Source organism: Acipenser ruthenus, chromosome 13 (genome assembly GCF_902713425.1).
Source record: "Acipenser ruthenus chromosome 13, fAciRut3.2 maternal haplotype, whole genome shotgun sequence".
Classification (NCBI taxonomy): Eukaryota; Metazoa; Chordata; class Actinopteri; order Acipenseriformes; family Acipenseridae; genus Acipenser; species Acipenser ruthenus.
The window spans coordinates 10,730,442-10,750,139 of record NC_081201.1 but is presented as its reverse complement, the minus strand read 5'-3'; the positions used below and the strand labels follow the sequence as shown (position 1 = coordinate 10,750,139).

Sequence of the window (19,698 nt, the reverse complement as noted above, 5' to 3'; positions counted from 1 at the left end):
CGCTGCCTGGCCAACTGGACGAGGCTGAGACCCCCATTTGATAAAACATAAAAACTGTTATTAAGAAAGGTGGAGATGGGGAGGTGGTGGGTTACGATGAAATCAAAACGCAACTGAGAGATAAGTGAAGAGGGTATTTATAGTGCTAACAATTTAAATTAGCTAATGTGTAAATTGAATGATTCAATTTGGTGACGCGGAGATTGGTGTCTGACCCTCCTCCCGAACTTTAATTATAAATTTCATTAATCTCAATAAATACTGTACAATCTTTAATGGTAGGGTGACCAGATTTTCAAAACTCAAAACCGGGACACATTGTTAAATAAGTGATAAGACTAATTAAACCAGCTAGCTAATTTCAGTACAGTCCTGGGTGCATAATTTGTGGCTAATTAGTTAACTTGCCATATTGTGTTTTATATGTACTGCTACTTTTTTATTGAGTTTAATACGACTACTACTACTAATATTATTATTATTATTATTATTATTATTATTATTATTATTATTATTAATATAGCAATGACCAGGTGCCAAGTGCCCTATGACTGTATTTCCCCTGTGGCATAGCACCCCATTGACCTCTACTAGTCTTTGAACTTTGAAGACTGTACTATATTCTACCATCGATTAATAGTATAATATATGCTGAAATTTGATTTGCTTGTGGCCTCAATGTTTTTTGATGCAGCAACTTTACTTTTAACAAACTTCATAGGTCAAAGGTTAATGTTAAGGTCATTTTTAGATAGAGTCCATATGGTTTCCTATATGTGTTCCACAGTAACTATGACCCTATCTGCACTCTCTAAGCAGTTTTAAGCTGGTTTTGCATTTGACCTTAAGGAGAGGTAAAAGGTAACAGGCAAGGTAATTTTGGATAGAACATATATGTGTTCCTATCTGTGTTCCATAGTAACCACGACTATCTGCACTCTGTAAGGGGTTGTAAGCTAGTTTTACATGGACCCTAAGGAGAGGTCAAAGGTCAATATCAAGGTAATTTTTAAATAGAGCATATATGGGTTGCTATCTGTGTTCCATAGTAACTATGGCCCTATCTACACTAAGGAGTTATAAGCTAGTTTTACATTTGACCTAAAGAAGAGATCAAAGGTCATGATCAAGGTATTTTTTGAATAGAGCATATATGGGTTCCTATCTGTGTTCCATAGTAACCATTACCATATCTGCACTCTGTAACAAGTTATAAGCTAGTTTTATATTTGACCTTAAGGACAGGTGAAAGGTCAAGATCAAGTTATTTTTTTAATTGAGAACACATTAATTCCCATAGGCCTCCACTACTCTGTGAATATTCATGAGTCTACAACATTCTATCTTAGATAAATACTGTAATATCTCCAACTATATGCAAATCGATTATAGCTGAAATTTGATTGGCTCGCGACGGCCATGATTTTTTTATGTAGCAACTTGCCTTGGATAATGTTTGTTGGGTTGGTTTGTCTTGTGTACAGTTTCCTAGTAACTGAAGACATTGTATTCTGGGAGATGTAGTGGTTAGGGAAGTTTTAGGGGAGGCTGTGCAGCAAAATTGCTCTGCGTATTTGTACGCATTAAATTTAAAGTTAGTGCGTATTTTGGATTTTTTAATGCGTAAAAAAGGCAGGTACGCAGCTTATCTCAACCACTGCTGCTAGGTATGTATTTAAGGGAACTTCATTTATTTCGCCTAGAACAAAAAATAAATAAGGGGGACTTGACTGAAGTCTTTAAAATTTAAAAAAGAGGAGTTGACAGTTAACCCTACCCAATAACTTTAAGTGCCGCACAGAAACCAGGACCACAGGGCACAGTTGGAAATTAAGTGGAGATTGACTTAGGACAGAAGGAAGAAGGCACTTTTCACACAGAGAGCAGTGAGGGTATGGATTGGGTTACCTAGTCATGTTGTTGAGGCAGAATCACTTGGATCCTTTAAGACACAAGCTGATTTGAGACCAACCAGCTACTTGGAACCGGACGAGCATTGATGTACAAATTGGACTCCTATCATTCGTAAATGTTCTTAAGTTCTTATAAGAATCTGAGTATTTTAAAAGGTGCCGTTCCTAATACAGCTTTTAACAATAAGTTTGTTACCTCACAAGTTAAATACACACCTAAGTCCAAAACCTAAACACACCTAAAAATACACACCTAAGATTGCTGGTCATAGCAGCTTTAAATAAAGGGCTTCTTATAAATGATTAAAGTGATAGCTAACAAAATAATTTCATAAATCTGTTGTGCCATTTAATTTGTTACATAGGTCTCAAATGTGCAGTATTTTTATTTTAAAAGATGATATCTGGCACTACACTTGGTTAAAGAAATCTCTGTTCCAAGTCTTGCTTTCAGTTAGTGCTAAACTTGCTTGGTCACCTGAAGGGTGAAACTGAAACTGAGGGTGAAAATGCTTCCCCCCCCCCCCCCCCCCCGGTTATTAGCCAACCAGTTGCTTCCCCTATTGACTGACATGCTTTCAGCCAATAACCCAGGAAGTACAAACAGATACCTGAGAAAGGTACCATACATCATATTTTAAACAGAAAATACGTTTGCACATGTGAGACCAATGTGGCTGATAGAAGTGCAAAACAGGTAGGATTTATATAATTATTTTGTTTGCTACAGTTACAATTACAACACCACATTCACTGTGCAGAAAGATCTTCAACATAACACATTTTCTCGATCAATGCAATTTCCTGATAACCAATCCCAGAGAAGGGCAGCACTGTTTCGCTGAGGCCCCAATGTGTTGTTGCATTACAAAATGGAATGTACATGGATCTAGTTTGGTCACTTGCATGGGTTAGACAAGAACACATGGAAGCATCTGCAATATATAACGCACTCTTTGGTGTAAATGAATGGCTGATTAATTTATTAAGCAAATATAATCCCTGACATGTATTGTGTAATATATGAAAGCTTCCTCTCCCTGTTAAATGTTAGTTGTATTCATGATTAGCAGGACTACAGATGTTATACAGATTATTATAGTTACACTAAGCAATACTATAGGTGCAGCACAGAAACCAGAAGACACAGTTGGAAACTGGACTTAGGACAGAAGAAAGGAGACAATTTACACATAGTGTGGAGAGTTCTTTTGTTCAGCCACTAACATGAACAACATCACCCCAGTTCTGGAAAATAACTGATGCAAATAAGCTATGGAAACTGACATTCCTGTCAAGACAGAAAAGTGGGCTTCTTTATATTTAGTTTGCGCCAATTTGGAAATAGTGAAGCACACCCATAAATAAACAGATATTAAAATGGACTGTCCCAGTTGACAAAAATGGCATTGACTCCGGACTGTACCACTTGAGGTATGCAGTGAGGGAGGGGAGGGGGGGTGTAAATGCTTGAATGGATTTACCTTATCCTCCACTTGTGGCGCTGACTGCAGTGACACACAACACAGCCAAGACACAGCAGCACAGAGAGCAAGACAAGAAAGACACAGTTAGAGATCATACAGAGCTAGCACACACCACGCAAAGCACAATGCCGGGGTTCCCAGTCCTGCTCCCACAAACACATCACTTCTGGAAAAATTGATTTTATGCCAGTTCATGGCTGACCAGGTGCCCTTCATTGAAAATTAACATAACTTGGCTAGGCTGGCCTTCACATTGCTTCTATGTGACAAGCGGCTTTGAGCAGAGATTTGAAGATGTCCTCAGGGGTGTGCAATTCATATCGCCCGACGCCGGGACAACAAGATTTGTGTGAGGGACAACAAGATTTGTGTGAGGGACAACAAAGTTTTGTGTGAGAGACAAGATTACAAGATTTGTGTGAAGGACAAGAAATGAAATGCTTATACATGAGATTATCTGTATAATATCGTATTTATCTGTTAATCTCATGGCAATGTGTTTATGTATTAATTCATTTATATAATAAAAATAAACAAATCAAAAAACATATTTTGTCTTTGCAGAATTTGATGGAGCCGCTGTAAATATTGAGTGCGTTTTGGTAGTAAAAAATTGAGAGAAACTTGACAGGTTATACACAAGTCCTTTAAAAATCTGGAATTCAGCAGTTACAAAACTGAAAGAACACCAAAAATAAGAACTCCACAAAGCAGCAGTAATAGTTGTCAATGACTTCATATCTGTGATGCAACAAACTAAAACACCTGTACATCAGGAGTTGAATTCAGCTTATAGAGAAAGAGTGGGGAAAAAAAAAAAGGCAGAAGCTATTTTTATATTTGAATAACTCCAAGTATTGGTTATTATAGGTGTACTCTTAGTATGTTACTTAAATTGACTACCAAATGTGTTCCGGACTGCACTGAAGGGAACATTTCCTTAAAGTACATTATACATTTGTTAAGGAACCTTTTGACAATTTCAATTGTCATCCATAACTATTCAACACTCAATAGTGTTACATTTAGAAATACTAAATTACTTAGTCGAAATGCTTGTGATTGAATTTCTTAAGCTTCTTTTAACAACTATAAACGAAAAAAACACAACAAAAGGCATCCTTTTCCTGCTTTTGTCAAATGTCCCCCATTCTTTACTTCACTCCTGACACAAATGACCCATTCAGTCATGGGCCTCTCTCAAACAGACACTGCCAATTGTGACAAATTGTGTGCTAGTTTTGTGATGTGAACCGTGTTTGTTGTGGGATTAGCCTTAAAACAAACCCCTGCCTGTTAGTTTGCAGAGGACTGGACCTGGGAACCACAGTTAGAGGGAGAAAGCTGTTGTTTCACAGTTACAACCTCGATCAGATGTTTGTGAAATAGCAGGATATGAATCTATCAACAGATGTATGGCATCGGCTCCACGGTCGATCAGTATTATTGTACAATGCATTATTATTCTGCAGCAGTCCAAGGCATGGCTATAGCATAGATTTTTGACGATAAGAATTGCTGAAAAGTGTTTTTGCTGGCAACTTTGTCATAAAGAGAATTGACTGTGATCTTAAATAGCCGAGGGCTCTCATAAGACCATGTTTTGTTAATTTGATTTTATTATTATCATCATCATCATCATCATCATCATCATCATCATTATCACAACCACTTTAAAGGTTATATAATGTAGCATATATGTGTTTTTTCATAGAATAATTGCTGCCTGGCTATAAAGTATACATTTAATTCAAATTCCTTTGTCAAAACTGCATAATCAACTCTCGACAACATCCTGAGCTGTAAATTATATAACTGGCTAAAGCCAACGACAGGATATAATGATTCATCCACTGTGAATGTAACGTCTGATAATACCAGCTAGTCTCTTTGTGGATGTAAGAGCTGGTACATTAAATGAAGCTGACATTAGTCTCCTCCACTTTAAATTCGGCTGCATGATGTTGCTGTTGCTCTAGGTGGGTGCATTCGCTGTCTGGCTTATCGTGTGTAAGACAATGCTGTATGGCTGACAGTGGCTTTCTTGAGAAAAACTCAAGCTACAGTAGGTAAAGGAAATTTAGCAAGTTGCTCTCAGTAACATGGTGTTTTTCTGATTGGTTTGAATCCAAGTACACCTTGGATAAATCCTGTATATATTACGGGTATAACGATTTACTGTGTATCAGTGTATCGTGATACTTTCTTTACATTATATATTATACTGTTATTCAGGGTGAATGGTTTGTATTGTGATACCAAAAGCACAACACAGCTGATTGTAGCTTGCCAAATGGTTCTTGAACGAAGAAACAATTGGCCGAGCACCACCCTGGATTAGGTCGGCAGGGCAATCCATGGTTCACCCACACCAGCGACCCCTGTGGTTGATAGGGCGCCTGCGGGTCTGCAGAGGAGCCATTCAGATCTGTGTTGTCCTCCGGCACTATAGGTCTGGTGGCTTCGCTGTGGATTCCCAGTACGAAAAATTAGGTACTGGCAGGTACATGTTTCGGAGGACGCGTGTTAAAGCCTCCATTTCCTGAGTCGGTGGTGAACCGGGATAAAATTATTATTTTTATTTATATTCCCTCAATTTGAAATGTCCAGTTATGTTTTTTTCTCCTCACTGCAGCGAGTCCCCAAACAGCAAGGACATTCTGAAGGCGTATGAGCGTCCTCCGATCTGATAAGCCTAAAGCCAGAATCGCTTTTATGCCGAGCAATTCAGAGCAGGTGGGCAGGCTACCGATCAGCCCTGCTTCTTATCCATTCTGAATATGCTCGGTGTCTGACCAGTAAGGTTCGCTGTTGCGCGATGAGGAGAATAAGTCCCTGCCGGTTTCCCATCCCCACCCCTGGGAGCGTCAGAGCCAATGTGACGCCCCCTTCGGAGTCCCCAGCAAAGTTCAAGCTGTATGACTTATCCTGCGCTACCTGCGGCAGCGCTTCAACTGGATGACCACTCAGGGACCCATGTTATCCTCATTTTATCCTCCTCCAGCTGTTTACTGTATGTTAGAAGCTTTCACTTTGCTTGCTTTCTTGATGTGTGTGTTGAGCCTTTAAGCCTACAGTAATGTTAGAAATACCCTCCAGGTATGATTCTGTTATTCATTTAAGAAGTGCAAACCAAGGCTAAAGGGGCTTTCACACCGGACACGGCGCGCTGCAGTACTGTTCACACCAAACGCGGCAGGGTAAAGTCAGGGGGGCGGTCCGTTGTTACGTCACGGCTGTAGGTACAGTGGCTTTTGGTTACCGACCAACAAACAGTAAATGTCAGCGGGAAAATAAAACTCTTGACAGAACTGAAGACACTGACAAAAGACAAAACTGAGGAGCGAAACATTATAAATACATTTTTTTAAAACCTAATTGTAACCCCCACACCACCACAACCCCCCTCCTTTTGTATTAATTTTGTTAAAATATAATAAATGTACACCAAATAAAACGTTTTGCTTTATCTTTTAAAAGTTTGTCTACAGTTAATTTATTTTTTTAAAAAAATGCTTACGTTATAGTAGCAGGTGCATAATTATTTTCAATGTGGAGTTTAGCACAAATATATATATATATATATATATATATATATATTACCTCATTTACGTAATTATGTATATTTAATATTCACTCGGTAATCCCATTTGTACACCCACAGACCACCATTCTACATCTTTTTTTATTAATATCTCGGTAACTATTAATTGTTGTATTATACAACGCCGGGAAATCTGAAATTAAAGCCAGCAACTTTTCCTCCATTTTACTTTTTTATTTCTTCCTCGCAAAGGAACCTCCTACTTTTCTCTGATTGGCTGTTGGAAGGTTGCGTCATGACGCGGCGCGGCAAAACTGAAAATATTTTATCTCTTGCGTGTCCCTCTGCCGCTGCGCGTAACCGCGTTCATTGAAAACCATTGCTAATGCCGCGCCGCGTCCGGTGTGAACGCCCCTTAAGTCAATTTCACTGCCTCTTATTATCCCCTCTTGGGATGCATACTTACATGTTAACATATAGAGATGCTTGTCCAATTGTAATGAAACTTGCTAAGGACCTTCTTTAGCACACATTATGTGCATCATAATATAGGGGGTATATAGTTTGTTGGTGCTTCTGTGTGTCTGTATGTCTAGAGAAATGCCAGCCTAATTACAATTAAACTTTAAAATAACTTTAGCACAAATTATTAAGAGAGTCCAAATCTGGAGGGATATGGGGGCAATAGGTTTGTATGTAGGACTCCAAATGCATTTCATATATCTAAGTAAAGAAATACTGAAATAATCTTATTCAATGACAAACATTTCGACTAGAAGTTATTTTCAATGTCTTCTATGTAAAAAAAAACACACTTTGAAAAAGTCTTCTAGTTGAAAAGTTTATCATTGAATGGTCAGTCTTGAAGGGTCAGTCTTGGGTCCTCTCCTGTTCTCTCTCTACACCCGCTCCCTGGGCCCCCTCATCGCATCCTATGGTTTCTCAAACCATTTCTATGCTGATGATGCTCAGATTTTCCTCTCCTTCCCCACCTCTGACTCCACCATCTCCTCCCGTATCTCTACCTGTCTGTCTGCTATTTCCTCCTGGATGCACTCGCATCACCTCAAACTCAACCTCTCTAAATCTGACCTCCTTTTCTTTCCCTCCTCCTCCCCCTCCTCTGATCTCTCTATCTCTGTTCCTCTGGAATCTACCACACTCTCTCCCTCTTCCTCCGCTAAGAACCTTGGAGTCACCCTGGACCCCTGCCTCTCTTATTCCCAGCACATCTCCACTCTGGCACGCACTTGCCGATTCTTCCTGAGCAACATCCGAAGAATCCAACCCTTCCTCACCAACTATGCTACCCAGCTCCAGGTCCAGGCCCTGGTACTCTCCCGCCTAGACTACTGCAACTCACTCCTGGCTGGCCTCCCTGCGTCCGCCACCCGTCCGCTCCAGCTCATCCAGAACTCTGCTGCCCGCCTGGTGTTCTCTCTGCCTCGCTTCGCCCATGCTACTCCACTACTCCGTTCACTCCACTGGCTCCTGATCACCGCTCGCATCCAGTTAAAGACTCTTGTACTAGCCTACAGATGCCTTGACCAGACTGCACCCAGCCACCTCCAGACCCTCATCTCTCCCTACACCCCCACTCGACCTCTCCGCTCCGCCTGCACTAGAAGACTGGCTCTACCTCCGCTACGCTCCCCTGCCTCCCGAGCCCGCTCCTTCTCCACCCTTGCTCCACAGTGGTGGAACGACCTTCCTACAGATGTCAGGACTGCCCAGTCCCTGACCACATTCCGGCGCCTCCTTAAGACCCACCTCTTCAAACAGCACCTATAGAACTCCTCTGTTGTATTCTGGGACACTATCACCCTTCATTTGAATATGCTTTATTTTGCTCTTATCTGCCCCCTATTTTACTACATTTAATCCTGTACTTCAGAATATTGTAATCTGCCAAGTGTTTAACCTGTAGTATTTTGTACTTAGTCATATCCTGATGTAACTACCACTATTTAATCATATCCTGATGTAACTTTCACTATTATCTGCTGTATTATTGAATTGTGGTTTGTCACACTTGAAAAAAATTACTGTATTTCTTGCTCTTATTATATGACTTGTATTGTAACACTTGAATGTATTTGTATTTGCTTGCGATTGTAAGTCTCCCTGGATAAGGGGGTCTGCTAAGAAATAAATAATAATAATAATAATAATAATAATAATAATAATAATAATAATAATAATAATAATAATAATTAGTATTTCATATATTAGCAGTGTTGAGTGTTGTATTGTGAATGAAATACAAGTGCTTATTTAATTATAATGAACTTGATCTGGGGGTTAATGAAGCATTGATCCCTCTGTATACACTAGATGGCCATGGTCATCCACTTTTGTTATTATTCATATTATTATTATTACTATTATAATTATTATTTATTTTGTTTATTTATATATTTGGCAGATGCCTTTATCCAAGGCGATTTATAGGTGCAGTAAAGGGTTATAATGCAAGACTCATATTTAAATACAGTGTAGTTTACAGTAAGTGCAAGTAATTGTTACAAATAGCTTTCATTGTGTATTTTCAGTCAAGGCATTAGCATTAGCAGCAGTCTGGCAGGTTAAATGGTCCAAACCACTGCAGCGAAGCTGAGCTATACACAGATTTTGTACCAGGAGGCATCAGCAATTTCTTTAATATTTGAAATATCTACCAGTTACAAGAGTGTATAACTCAAGCAACAATGTTCAATAGAAGAACTGAAGGATCATAGTATTAGTGTCAATTGCTAGTTAACTGGTTTTAAAACCTTGGTTAGCAGTCTGTATAGTAACCATCTGGTTACTGAAAGCCTTTAAATGCTAATGCTATAGGGAAATCACACTCTTAATTTCTTGTCAGAATGTATAGACCTGTTGTCAGGGTTTCTCCCACAAAAAGTCCAGAGAATACCAATAATGAAATAAGAATGAAAGCCCTTGTTTCTTACGTTCTTCCGCTGCCAACTCCGTCAGTCTGGCTGTTAGTTCCAACCTGCATCTTGGACCTCTCAATGTGTTCCACATACGTCTGGATCATCTGTGGAGAGAAGCATGGATACAATGTTGCAGAAGCATGAACTAAGACTTGGATATAGCTTGTTATAACATGTATTCTCACTTTGACAAATGACAACCGGTACTACTTTAAATAAAGTTCTCAGTTTCTGTTTACACTTCCTGGGTCGTTTCACTTGATAGAAGGAAAGAATCCTTGAAGGGGTGGGAACAATGTCATCCTCCAGGTGACCAAGTAAGTTCCACACTAACCTTAAGCATGGCTTGCAAACATGTTTTACTATATAAGAAAAAAAAGGTTTTTACTATCTATCTAAACAGCAAATCAGAGTAAATTAGAACATGTTGCTTAAAAGAAAACAAAAATACAATCTATGATAAAAGTATCAGAAATGTTCTCCAGCTAAATGTTATATGTTTTTGTGTTTCTTGATTTTCACATTGTCATATTGTACAGTTCTACAATGCAATCTGAACCTCTATGTATAGCTCTAACTATTCAAACCCTATGAATAGCCTCCCTATTGCAAATTAAACTACAACTTTCTATCGCAGTCCATAGCCTACTGTATAGCTCTGATTGCACTCTGAATCTGTACTGCCCCGGTACCTCGGTGTGTCTCTGGTGGAGGGTGTTGTAATCCTTCTTCATCTCCGACTCGCGCTCCTCCAGACGGGTCACTGGAAGAAAGAAACACAGCTTTTAACTGCAGGATGAACACAGCAAGGACCCTGCGCATGGCACTGGTCTGCTCATCTGAACCTGGCTTACTTAAGCTGGCTCTACTGTATGGGAACACCCAGAATTGCATTTAATTGCCATAATTTGCAAATAATTATTGTTTCTTTTAGTTTTTTTAAACACTTATAATGGACAGATTTACAACAAATTCATGCAGTACCATGTTGTGCAGGAACAAAAAAAAGTGAGGACAACCACACATGTTTTTTGAAGGTTAGTAATCTTTATTCAATATGTAAATCGTGCAGCAGCCCCTGTCATTGCTTTAAAGTGTTACAGAGCACCCCTTTTACAAGTGTGATTAAAAATGTCAGAAGAGTCGGCAATATGTTTAAAAATATAACGCTGTGATATGGACAACATGGGACATAGCAAAGGTAATGTAATGTGTTTCTTGTAAACCCTGAAATGCAGCTGCCAGCACTACAGGCTTGCAGGTGAAAGCACCAGTTTACTGAGAATGTGCTTCCATGTGCACATGTCTTTCTTCCCTCTTTCTGCAGTGACTTTCCAGCTTCATTCCACATCTAACACTGGGCTACAGTACAGTTTCACAACTTTACTGTTCTGGTAATGCAGCAAAATAACTGTTCATTGAAATATAACAGATGTTATAACATGATTATCAATTTTGCTGGAATTTACAGATGTAAAACTGACATTTTTTAAATGGGTGTCTGCTAAAACACATGGGGTGCCTGGCCAGCAGGGGGCATTGTGGTAAGTGAGGTTTTGCCCTGAATCACAGGAGCACCAAAGCCAATGCAATGCTGCCCTGAAGAATGAAGAATGAAGAATGAGAGCTTCATACAGCCAGGACACTCCCCAGCGCTCCCCTGCGCTCCCCTGCACTCCTCTGCGCCCTACGTGCTCCCCTGCGCTCCATTGCCTGTATGACTCTCCTCATGGTCGTGCCTCAGGGACACACTTTGAGTTTTAAACAGACTGTCAGCTGTAGTTCTTTTCTGAAGGGTTAATAAACATTAGGGATTCAAACCAGATTTTCCGTTCCGGTTCAGCTCTGAACCAAACCGGAATTTTCGGCTCCAAACGGAACAAAATGAAATACCGGTTAATACCGGCTGAATTTTTTTTCTAGTCAAGTAGGCTATTGTATTGGTGTTCATAGGTCTTCATATTCTCGAATTAAACAAAAAAAAATGAAATACAGAAAACTGCATATAACTCGGCAACCAAAGGGAAAACGGTGCGTCTGTATCGATAAATGCACTATATAGAAACAACAATGCCTATGTTGCAGCCTTAAAAGAAAATGACAGCAGTCTGCTTCATTTTTTCCTTTTATCCATTGTAACTTTCTTTTGCCTCAGTTCGAGATTACACTTTTTTTTTTTTAAAACACTTAAAAACAGCGACAATCTTGGTGGGTTAGCGTCTTACGTTCAACGTAATAACTTAATGCGATGTTTGTCTGAAATAAACTCTGCAGCTAATCGAGATCATGGCTCCATCAAATATGCCACTTGATTTTTTTTCTCTGTTCTGTTTCACCTTTCAACTCTGTGGTGTTTTTAACATAACAAAAATTTTCCAGGGCTCTACACATCTGCCGTATATTTGAAAGGTAATACCAAAAAAAAATGTGACAAAACATCTCTTCAAAGCCTTATATATTTACCATAGCCTACATATTTCTTATTGCATAGATACTCTGTTTTAAACAGAAGATAAGCACATTTCACAATAAGACATACAACAAATGTAACATGTAACTTCTTTTGGATATAACAATGAAAATGAAACACTGAACAATTAAATCATGAATCGTTAAATGATTGAGAATACAACAAAATAAATTAGTTATACGACAAACACTGCTGTTTTCTCAAGTCGACGGTAAAATGTCTTAACTCTTAACATGCAGAATATAACTAGCAAACCTCTGATTATTAACAAAGCGCTTCACTTGCCATACATACTTTTACAGCTTGTTTTCTGTGTACGTAACTTAAAAATAAGTTAATAACAATACCTGTTTATTCTGAGCGATGTAACATGGATCCAGCAAGGTGGAAGCCTGAACTAAAGACAAATATAGTGCTATTTGATTCACTGGCTGCTCCGAAAAAGCAAGCTAAATGTAATGTTGAATTTTATTAGCTTGCTGTGATATAATGCTTTATTGTTGACCACAGAGGTGTAAGACCATGGGAAGAGCACTTTTTTCAAATTATTGTATGTCTGAAAACAATGGGAAAGATACAGAGAGAACAGGCTGAAAGGGAACAAAAAATATATATATAATAACCGATGTTATAACGGATAATCAAAATCTTGAATATCGTTTTTGTTCCAGGACGTAATAAATTAATTTTGCTTCGTTTTTTTGTTTCTGTTCCGTTTCAAATCGCTGATAAAGAGTGTGGCGGTACTCACTCTGGTCAGCATAGTTCCTGGTCTTGAGTTCCAACTGCCTGGTCTGCAGCTCCAGCACCTCCACCTGGGTCTGCAAGTCCTTCTTCTCCACCTCCAGGGCATCCTCGAACTCAATGAACTTCTGCAGAGACAGAGACACTCAGGTTACTACAACACTGAGCAGAGGCCAGAGGAGCCAGGCCTGTGCTCAACTGTAGGTACTGGGGTAGTGCATTTACTGGAGACACTGATGTTTCTTCTGGCAAACAAGCCCAGGTAACAGTACAAAAAAATAATCCCCTATCTGACTTACCTATGATGTGTGAATAAAACAAATCAGGATTATGTTGAAAAATATACTGCTGCGATACGGACAAAACGGGATATAGCAAAGGCAAAGTAATCTGTTTCTTGTAAACACTACACTACATTTTCTGCAAAAATGGAATGTTAGCTAATTTATCAACAACAGAATAGTAAGAAGCAGCGAAAGACTTCTGTATATTAGGATAGATACAGTATATCTCCACACTCCACACAGTTGGAAATTAAGTGGAAATAGGGGTAGGAGACACCTCTTCACACAGATGATGAGGGTATGGAATGGTTTACCATGTCAGGATGTAGAATCACTGGGTTCCTTTAAAAGAGTAAGTAGCAGGGTTCCGGAAAATATAGCATTATACGTCCCCACGTGTTGCTACAAAATAACGTACCTGTAATTTTTCTTTTCATGGTTAACATCCTGACAACTTTTTACACTTATAACTTTAAAATCTGTTTCAAAGCTCTTTTCAAAATGCCCGATCTAGTGTACTGGGGTTTGAGATCTGTCCTCTAAATCAGTGGTTCTCAATCTGTGGTCCGTCGGCTCCCTTCAGGTGGTTAGTGGAAAAATTATGGAAGGAAGCAGCGGCATGGTTTATAGATCCCATTGCAAACCCAAAATTTTAGACCTTAAACTCAGCTACAGAAGCAGGAAGAAAATGCACAGAATATCTCCAAGTTAAAAAGGTCTAAACTCTAAATACAAACATACAGTTTTGGATTGTCTAAAACACACTCTTTAGTTTGTGCACTGCGTTCATGTGCACTCAACACAGCAGCTTGTAAAGTAAGGGATAACACATGACAGGGCATGCATTATGTTCCATTGAATACTCTTGACCAGCCAAATTACGCACCGAAGCATAGAATTATCGTAACAGACCATTTACATTTTCAAGACAAACTGTTTTTCGACTACCCTTTCTTTTTGTTTTTTATTATTATTTAGAATCTCCAATTATTTTACCCCCGGTTTTCTCCCAATTTGGAATGCCCAATTATTATTATCCCAGCTCACCCCTGCAACACCCATGCCGACTCGAGAAACGGCGGCAGACACACGCGTCCTCCGAAACGTGTCCCGCCAAGCTTTTTTTTGCACTGTAGGTCTACAGCGAAGCCATCAGACCCATAGTGCCGGAGGACAACACAGATCTGAGTGGCTTCTACAGCAGACCTGCAGGTGCCCTGTCGGCCACAGGAGTCGCTGGTGCACAGTGAACCGAGGATTACCCTGCCGAATTGAGCCCTCCCCACACAGGCAGCGCTCAGCCAATTGTGCACCTCCCCCGGCCACGATCGGCAATGGCATAACCTGGACTCGAACCAGCGATCTCCAGGCTATAGGGCGCATCCTGCACTCCACGCGGAGCACCTTTACTGGAAGCGCCACTCGGGAGCCCAACCATTTCTTTATGTTTTATCAAATCAATAAAAACACCAGCGGTTTTCTTCGATTTCATAAAGTTGTTGCTTGTTAAATCTTTGTCTCTCTTGCTTTTTTTTCTCAACTGAGGTTTTGCTTTTTGTAATTCTAGCCATTCTACTGTTATGCCTCTGAAAAGATCAAATGTGACGAAAGGAATGTCACTCATTTTTAAAAACTTTAAAAGACCTCTCACAAGAATGTGTATATTTATTGCGAGTTTAATATGTTGTTGTGGAAGGGTGGTGGGTAATTCACTGACACACGGGAGACACGGGTGATCTTGACAACACCGCACAAGTGCCCAGTTTTATTATTAGTGGGGCAGTTCCACGTTTTGGCCCGCAGAGGGCGCTGTTGTCTGTGGTCTGCCTATCAGCGATGATAAAACAGAGCCACAGAGATACCAGAGGCGGTACCATTACATAGTACAGGCGCACTCCCAGGTTCTCAAACCAAAAATAAGCAAAAGGAGAAAAGAACAAGGAAAATAAAATACAGTAATCAAAAAACTACAAATAAAAGGTGCTGCACTCGGCAGCCACACCCCGACCGTCGCTACCCGCACGGTCCGGGTCTCCGTCCTACCCTCGCCGCTCCCTCAGACTGCTAAAACAAATACTGATGGGGTCTGCCCACGGTTTTCCCCGCTAACCCTGTTTTCTTTCTGTTCTCATTTCTTTTGGGGTTTTCCTCCCCGGCCGTGTTCTGGATCGGGACCAGTGCGTCCGTACGTCTGTTCTCTCTCAAAGGGGCAGACCTGAGGGAACAGCAGAATGTTAATTTTATAGGGCCAGCAATTCCCCCCGACCCGCCTCTCAGCCATTCAGAGAGAAGGAAAGCCTGTACACCCACTCTCCCACCTCTCCGTGTCACTGCCATGAATGACAGGCGAATATTGACGGGCTGCTGCCCTCTCCCTGCAGCACTTCGAACACATCAGAAGAGTCAGTACAGGTCTCCCCCTGTTACAGTTGTGTATTGATAATTTATTAATTGAACTGTGCTTCTGCAAAAATAATTTCCGCCGTGCATTGTACTATTTAACTGCAGAGTAAAAATATCTTAACAGCCAAGCAGTGCAGCATCCAAACATTCCATTTTATAAATAAAGATTATAATTGGAGAGTCAATTATCTCACCACAAGTCCTTCAAATGCTCATCTATAAGCCATGAATGCTTGTTTGAGAACTTTGCAAGAATCCATTTTTAAAGACGGCAACAAAGAAGAAATAAGAGGTCAGCAGTACCTCTGTAGCCCCGTGACAAACCACTTGCATATAAAGAAGATTATACACATTTTATGGTTTTAGTTTTATGGATTTATTTATTTATACACATTTTATGGTTTGTCTTGGTTTAAACTCAAACTATTTGCTAATATTGTACAACATAACCCAAAACAACATAAATGTGTATTGTTCATGTTTGTACATTTATTAAGAAACCGTGAAGAAGACAGATTACCAAATCAATTATTTTATCACAAGTTCTTCAAATCTTCATCTATAAGCCCACCAAAGGTCAGTTTGTTAACTTGTATCCCACAAGGGGTCAAGTAAATTATGAGCACACCTAAGCAATCTGGCAGTGATATTTCTTCTACTTTAGAAGGAGCATGCACTTAAAAATCACTCAGGAATTTTACAATTGGACACTTTTTCAATTTTAAGGACCCCAGCAACACAGAAATACTAAAGCGGTGGTACTTATTTTGCATGAATTCTACAAAAACACCTACCTACTATCTGTACAGAAGCATTCATACGGCTACTGACATTCTAAATATCATTTTTAGATCCTCAAAATCACTCCAAAATGTGACGTGTTTCAAGTATGACCAAATAAGCTTTAAGTTGAAGTTTGTGGACGTTGATTTTCTCTTTGATAGAAGCCGTGATCTGTTGATCACTTTAAAATAAACAAATCCCGAGGGCCTGATGGAATCTGTCCAGGAGTCATCAGGAAAACCAGACAACAGATTTTTAAACCAATATGTTATATATTCACCAAATCTATAAATAAAGCAACCATCCAACTGGACTGGAAAATTGGCAATGTTGTTCCTATATTTAAAAAGGGAGATAAAAATAAGTTTAACAATCGATCATATGTAAAATCATGGAAACTATAATAAGGACCAAGATGGAGGAATATTTCTATAGCAACAACATTACAGGAGACAGCAAACATGGCTTTAAGAAGGGTAGATTTTGTTTAACAAAATTTACTACATTTCTTTCAGGAGGTGACTACTAGAGTGGACAAGGATAGCGCGTATGACATCATCTACTTAGATTTTCAAAATGCATTTAACAAAGTACAGCACGAAAGACTACATCTAAAGATTAAATCAGTAGGAATAAATGATAAAGTAGCAGCATGGATTCATAACTGGCTACAATATAGAAAGCAAGTTATAATTAGAGGCCCGGCATCAAACTGGAGTAACGTAACAAGTGGGGTACCACAGAGATTTACAAAGAGATTTAGACAAGATTCAAGCTTGGGCAGACACATGGGAGATGAAATTTAAAGTGAATAAATGCAAATTCTTGTACATAGGGTGCAAAAACATTAGAGGCAAGTACAACATGAACAATACCGAAATAGAGGAGGCTATGTATGAAAAGGACTTGGGGGTAGTAGTGGATGAATCTCTTAAGCCAACAAGACGATTAATATCGACATTTATTTTAGAAAGAATTTACCGTTTTTTTTATTTTTATTTTTCAATTCAAGCAGAGAATGGGTGAAATCGACCTTTTTATGCCATTGAGAAATGTCTCATTTCAAATAACGTTTAGTCACAGCAGTGGTTTATCTTGTAAAGATAAATATCCTACACAAATTAAAAAATTGTCTCAAATAAAGCATAGAAAACACAGCATATAAAAGTGTATTACACAGACTTTTATAGCATAAATTTACGAGTAAAAATAATATGCACAAAACAAAACATTAGTTGAAGAAAACTAACTTGCACTGGAAGGCAAGGCAGACGGGCCGCTTCGTCCTTCCGCGGAGACGTCTGTCAGGGGATTCTGCACAATACTCATTAAGTGTTTTCCCCCATTTTCAAATCAAACTAGTAACTGTCACAGTATCCCTAGCAAAAGCCTACCTACACCTTAACCCGCTAAGGAGGCTGTGTGGTCCAGTGGTTAAAGAAAAGGGCTTGTAACCAGGAGGTCCCTGGTTCAAATCCCACCTCAACCACTGACTCATTGTGTGACCCTGAGCAAGTCACTTAACCTCCTTGTGCTCCGTCTTTCAGGTGAGACGTAATTGTAAGTGTCTCTGCAGCTGATGCATAATTCACACACCCTAGTCTCTGTAAGTCGCCTTGGATAAAGGCGTCTGCTAAATAAACAAATAATAATAATAATAATAATTTCAAAAGTAGGCGCTTTGATGATTGACAGTAATTTAAACGAATGAGAGCATTCTGGTGCTGCTTCAGTTAACGAGATCCATCATAACTCAGTGAAATGACAGTGAAACTATATTAACAGATCTCTGAGATGATTGACAGCGACCCCTAGCCATTCAGAGTGGAACAGAGACGGGACAGACAGTAAGTATAAAAACTAAACAAACTATAGATGATTTCTAAATTGTTATTTTTGGTACGAAAATAAAAAAAAGCTAGTGGTTTTACCAACATTTATCCTGCAGTGGAGGAGAGTACAGAGGAGAGCAACACGATTAATCCCAGGATTAAAGGGTATGTCATACGAAGATAGACTGAAAGAGCTGAATCTGTATAGACTAGAACGAAGGAGAGCCAGAGGCAAATTAATAGTATTTAAAATGGGATCCTTCAAGAATAGACTGGATGCTGTCATGAACAATACTGTATAACCCTTTCTGTGACCACAATATGACCTTTAGTGAGCCGCCTGGAGGAAGGGCGGTCCGTTTGGCCACGGATTCCCAGAGGTTTCATTGCCCCTGCTAACTTGGTTAGGGTTTTTTTGTTTTTCCTCTACTGAGTGTTAACGGATCACACTTCCATCAAAGCGAGCGAGCATAGGTGGGTCGAATGTCCTTTTCTCATTCTAGAATTTCTTATGTTCTTATGTATTAACTCAGTCTAATCTATGGAGAATGGTAGAAATATCTGTGTGAATGTGAGAGCGTAAGAGAGTCAGTCGATGCAGGCAGTAGGTAAAGGACAAACACTTGTGGGTTCGGGTCAGTTTGCAGGTCTTATTAAAGCGGGTCGGGTAGGTCGTGGGTAATAAGACGGTGCTGCAGCTGGTTGGGTCGGGTCCTGTAGTAGCGGGTCCAGGTCAGAAACGGGTCATAAAAATCCCCCAGGACTGACGTACTGCATTCCTTGTAAACTTTACATCGTGTTCTGTAAGACTATCATTGGAGATATTGACAGCAGCTTTGTAAAATTACAGTCGGCAAAGGGTTCATTTGTACTAGGCATTACTAAAATTGATCTAGAGGATCACAAAATACAATTGTGTACCGAATATGAAGCTGGTATCTAAAAGTGTTTGTGTTTGGAAACCAAAAAGTCATATGACTGCAATAAGGCAACCATCTTACCATGTTAAAATAAAAGGTTATACTTTGACGAAGGAGTTTCCTTAAAATCTGAAATAAGGCATGTGAGCTGTTGAAAACCATATATGGCCCAATGCAGAGATGCTTAATTAACTAGGAAGGGTTCTAACACAAAGATAAATGATCTGACAGAACAGCAATCTCTCAGAGCTGTGTACCCACCTAAGGTTGAGGTCACAGGAAAGCAATACTCTGTTTAATTATGTATTGATTTAGCCTAGCAGATTTAGCTGATCACAGTCTCAGTTCCAAAATACAGCAATGCACAGTACAGCTTAAA

At 39.5% G+C, this 19,698-nt stretch overlaps 1 protein-coding gene across 9 annotated transcripts in view; it reads right to left on the bottom strand.

Annotated features, from left to right (window-relative positions):
- The window catches only part of LOC117417980 (C-Jun-amino-terminal kinase-interacting protein 3-like), a 119,799-nt gene that overhangs the window by 94,339 nt on the left and 5,762 nt on the right, over window positions 1–19,698 (bottom strand). For 7 of the 9 annotated variants that reach the window (XM_059035659.1, XM_059035665.1, XM_059035662.1 and 4 more), the window contains exons 2-5: window positions 13,105–13,225; window positions 10,576–10,646; window positions 9,899–9,987; window positions 3,398–3,421 (exon numbers count right to left, since the gene is read on the bottom strand). In XM_059035659.1, the coding sequence (XP_058891642.1) occupies window positions 3,398–3,421; window positions 9,899–9,987; window positions 10,576–10,646; window positions 13,105–13,225 (305 nt within the window). The remainder of the gene's footprint in view (window positions 1–3,397; window positions 3,422–9,898; window positions 9,988–10,575; window positions 10,647–13,104; window positions 13,226–19,698) is intronic. The other 2 variants (XM_059035663.1, XM_059035667.1) reach the window with 1 other exon arrangement.